The sequence below is a fragment of the Ochlerotatus camptorhynchus genome, unplaced genomic scaffold, assembly GCF_037179485.1.
Source record: "Ochlerotatus camptorhynchus isolate MF236.1 unplaced genomic scaffold, CSIRO-AGI_Acam_v1.1 ptg000504l, whole genome shotgun sequence".
NCBI lineage: Eukaryota > Metazoa > Arthropoda > Insecta > Diptera > Culicidae > Ochlerotatus > Ochlerotatus camptorhynchus.
In genome coordinates this window covers 58,624-63,240 of record NW_027040989.1, presented here as the reverse complement: position 1 = coordinate 63,240, position 4,617 = coordinate 58,624, and the positions used below count along the sequence as shown (strand labels likewise).

The 4,617-nt window shown below is 38.9% G+C and overlaps 1 protein-coding gene across 1 annotated transcript; it reads left to right on the top strand.

Annotated features, from left to right (window-relative positions):
• The first annotated feature begins 668 nt into the window (after positions 1–668).
• On the top strand, positions 669–3,914 carry LOC135712842 (uncharacterized). The gene is made up of 4 exons (XM_065235905.1): positions 669–1,571; positions 1,630–2,148; positions 2,212–2,519; positions 2,615–3,914. Exons 1-4 carry the CDS (start codon positions 941–943, stop codon positions 3,095–3,097), a joined length of 1,941 nt encoding a protein of 646 aa, XP_065091977.1. The 5' UTR covers positions 669–940; the 3' UTR covers positions 3,098–3,914.
• Positions 3,915–4,617: the final 703 nt, after the last annotated feature.

The window sequence follows — 4,617 nt, the reverse complement described above, 5'->3', positions numbered from 1 at the left end:
TCCAATCTTCTCTAGTGAGAGCGAGTATTGTCGGCAACCAGTTTTTCTTCGGCAACCGTTCCATTTGAACTGCATAGAAATCTGCTGTTCTATTATCGGCAAATCGAAATCAGCTACAATTTGTAGTGCGTGTGTTTCATTTCAAGAAAACCCTGCTAGATTGCTTTTTCTCAGAGGTAAAAATATAGTCAAATTGAAGCTGAAAGTGTTTTTGTAAGAAAATCCAGTGAAAATAGTGTTTCAAGTTGGGTTGCCGACAATAGTCTGTCATGCCGAAGCCGTCATTTCCCCTATGTGATTCCTAATCTTCTATTCGTTGCTCCCTAGTTTGAAGTGGTTAAGACTAGGGTTCTGATGCATGGTCATTATCGGTGTCACACCTTAATTTTGTTGCTAAGGAATCCAATTTTGACTGACAAAGGGGCGTGCCTTTGGAGGGTATTGCAACACTCCGAAGGGTATAAATAGCGGGACCTTTCAATCAGAGTCGGACCATTCTTTGCTCGACTGTCGAGCTGTTCAGTCCGTATTTTCGCTCGAGTTCTCGATTCGATTTTGTTTCGTTTTGTGCTGTCGCGTTGCGCCATGGAAGTGTCGCCAGCCAGTGCCTCAAATATTCGAAACCCAAAATCGAATGCCGAAGGCAATGCACATTCATTCGTGTACACACAAAATCGCTTCCTGCATACGAATGAGTATAAACAGAGGTGAAGGAATAAAGAAAAGCTTTTGTTTCGTACGTACGCATTCATTGTCGTTCGGCCGTTCGCTTTCGCTGCGTCCGCGTTCATTCAAGTATTTTAAAGCTTGTCAATGACATTTGGTTCCAAAGTTCATTCGCATTCCACTCGTTGAAGAAGTTCAGAGAAAATTTTCGTTGAATGTTATCAGTGCTATCAGTGGTTCTCTGCGTAATTTTGTAAACAAAATCCGAATTAAGATGGAAAATCAAAACCCGTCGACATCTGTATCAACAGCAGATAAAAGTGTAGGAAAGAAAAGTAAAAAGCGTAGTGAAAATAAAGTGACTCTCGCCGATATTGCGAAAGGCTTCATTCGAAGAGATGGAGCAAAGACTTCATGTGCCATTGATCCAGGAACAACATGCAACTATACTCAAGATAGATTGGACATTGGAAACTTCATTCGACACTTCCGGACCCGTCATCATGATTTGGCTGTGGCGAACGGGTTAACCAAGGAAGAGGAAACACCGGCAAAGAAGCAGCGAGTTGTGGCAAAACGTCCTGTACCAATTGACAAATTGTTGTTTATGGATTCATTGGTGAAACTGATTTCGTACCACAACATGCCCTTGGCATGTTTGCAATGGGAAGGATTTAAGCAACTCCTTGATCCTTTGGCATCAGCTGTTGGTGTAACAATGAATCCAACAAATATGAAGGCTACGGTCAAGGAAATTGCTGGCAGGATTCGCGAGGCTATAGCAGCAGAAACGAAAGGTCGGCTTATCAGCCTCAAAATTGACTCAGCCTCTAGACACAACCGCCATGTACTGGGCATAAATGCACAATACTCAATCAACGACAGTGTAGTGATTCGCACTTTGGGTAAATTTATCATTTATAATATTTTAATCTATTGGATATCAACTGTTTTTGTTTATAGGAATGCTGGAAATAAAAGAACGTCAAACGGCCCGGTTTTTGAAGAGTAAAATATTGGAGGTTGTGAACAGTTACGGCGTTGGAATAAATCAAATATTCTCAGTGACATGTGACAACGGAGCCAATATGCTCGCCGCAGTTCGACAACTCAAGCAGGAAATAGAGTTGTTGGCCTTGGACTCAGAATACACCGAAGAGCAAGACAAGGAAGACCATGAGTTCACCACAGCATTAAACAACGAGTTCAAAGAGAACCTCAATCTCGTTCGATGTGCGGTTCATACCCTGCAACTGGCAATTCTGGATGTAGTTGACAAGTCGAACGCATCATGTAGACGAGTAACAGATATTGCCAAGAAGTGCAAACAAATCAAATACAAACCCAGTTTTGAGTTGGTAAAGGCATCATACCCTCCTGTATGGGGTCAAACCCGTTGGGGGGGTATATTCAAGATGATGCAAAGTTTTACTGAGCAGGAAAATTTTTTCAAGGAGTTGGCCCTGCAGTTCCCAGAACTTGGTAATATTCCATGATATTTATGTATACAACAAAAATTGTAACACTTGACATCATTTTTTTCAGATCTCTCTAATGACTGGGAGTTTATTGGTAATTATGTGCAGGCGTTTAAACCGTTATACTACTGCACGAAGAATATGCAGTCGGAACACGTGTCATTGCCAGATTTTTATTTGCAATGGCTTCTGGCTGTAATGGAAGTGTCGAAGCTCACGCAAAACCCATTTGCTACTCCGTTGACTGCTGCGTTGACCAATCGTATAGAAAACCTCAAAACATCCAGAGCTTTCAAAATGGCACTGTACTTGGATCCTCGACTGAATTACATGGGCTCCAAGCTGTTTACTAGTGATGAAAAAGAGCTAATACAGGTAAATTATATTTAAAATTGAATCTGTTTAGTAATGTACATGTATCGATTGCACTACTAATAGTTCATTGTTGTTTGTTTTTCTTGTGTTTTTAGAACTACATAATCGAAACGTACAAGAGGATTTCATCGTATCAAAACCCGGCACCATCAGCTGCCGTGGCCTCTCCAGCTACTACTGAGACAACTGAGGATGACTTTGATCACTACTTAACAGAGCTGTTCGGAGAATGCTCTTCTTCAACGGGAGAAACTAGGGATTCTGCGTTTTTACAACAGCTCAAGGCTCTTGAGGTAGAGCCCAGACAAAATCACAGCCATGATGTTTGGAAGCATTGGACAGACAGAAGAACCACCCATCCTGAGCTAAGTGCCGTGGCTTCTGTTGTTCTGGCTACCCCATCCAACCAGATATCAGTTGAAAGAGCTTTCAGTGCTTTGGCGCTTATCTTGACAGATCATCGATCGACACTAGGTGAAGAAAACCTTTCAAGTATTCTCCTGGTGAAGTTGAACAAGGACCTTTTCGAAGAGATTATGCCAAGCATGTGCCAACCAAATGGTACTACACTCGAGTAGCTCTCTTTTGGTTTTTGATTACCTAAAACGAATAAGAAAAATCATGAAGCAAAATATTTCTTATGTAATTTTTTTTTTTTTTTGATCTCATGGTTTACTTGGTATTCTTGAAATAAATGTGTTGAATAAAAGTTTTGATTTTTAATGTACGCCCCATAACGTGAAAATGCATGAAATTGAGGAACAACTGACCAATCTACCCCCATTCGTCTCGTTTGCCTATCAACAATATACTGGATTACGTTGCTAACTCAACCATAAATAGAGTATCAGAAAATTTCAAAAGCCAAACAATGTTGACTTGTTTAAAAACATCATAATTCCTGATATTTATATCTTTGCTTCCTTTTTGATGATGGATCAAATCTTGGTATTTCAACTCGTTGCCTGAATAAACTTTGGATGTTTCTCATTTTTCCACTCATGTTTATTTTCCGTTTTCCACCTGCAATGAAATATAAACAATGAAAATTTGCTTCTAATACATGTGCCATATTGATGGTGGTGGTTATATCCAGGAAGATATTATTTAAACTTATGGCTGCAAATTTCCTGTCTTCTTGTCGGAAATAATCTTTGTTACTGGAAGTAATTATTATTAGTTTGATCAAAAAACTTCTATTTGAAATGATAGTCTTGATCGTAATGAAAAAAAAAATGACAGCTAAATATCGCAGTGGTACATGTTTGCTTGGATCAGATGTAATTATCTGATTTCTAATTTCAATCAATCACTTTTTAAAAGCATTACAGATTTTGAAAGAAAAACACATTTTTTTGCGAAATTTTAGAAATGTTTACCAATCGAATCGCTTATACACTCCCGATCATAAATTTGGGGACACCCTTCAAAAAACTTGTAAATGTTTTTTGCTCATATCTCTACCATTTTACAACTGTTTTTCGATCTTTTTAGGTCAGTTGAAAAGTATTGACTGAAATGTAGTTCGTATGCAAGTCATTTAATATATTTTATAATATTTGTATGCTAAAAATTCTCCTAAAGCTACAACATTTTCCAAAATTTACACTGACTGTTCATGACTGTTTTTCTTAAAAATGGGTTGGTCAAATTTTTAAATGAAAGTGGTAGTAGAAACCTTGTTTTATACCCATCGACTCGCCCATCGAAATTCGTTTGTGAAAGTTTGGTTGAAAGATTTAGAATATGCCCATAGTATGGTTTGTCGATATTGTTAGTGTACTTGGAAATTAAGCATATATAGGGGGAGGAGGGGCATAGCACAGAACAGAAGAAGAAGTGCAAACAAATCGGTGAATCAAAAAGTGTTTCGTTTTTTCTGCTCAACAAGCGATGTGTTGTGGTTGCGTTCCACACGGGCTTTCTATGTGCACTCACACTATCATAGCATTCTGCCTATCACAACTGCACAACTGATCCGAAGTTCCACTCCTGTGGGTATAGTGAACAGGTGGAGCATAGTGAGCATCCCGCAGTCTGGATCCTTAGCTGCATTAAACAAATCAACTGGTAGTAGATTCAATATCATTATGATCTT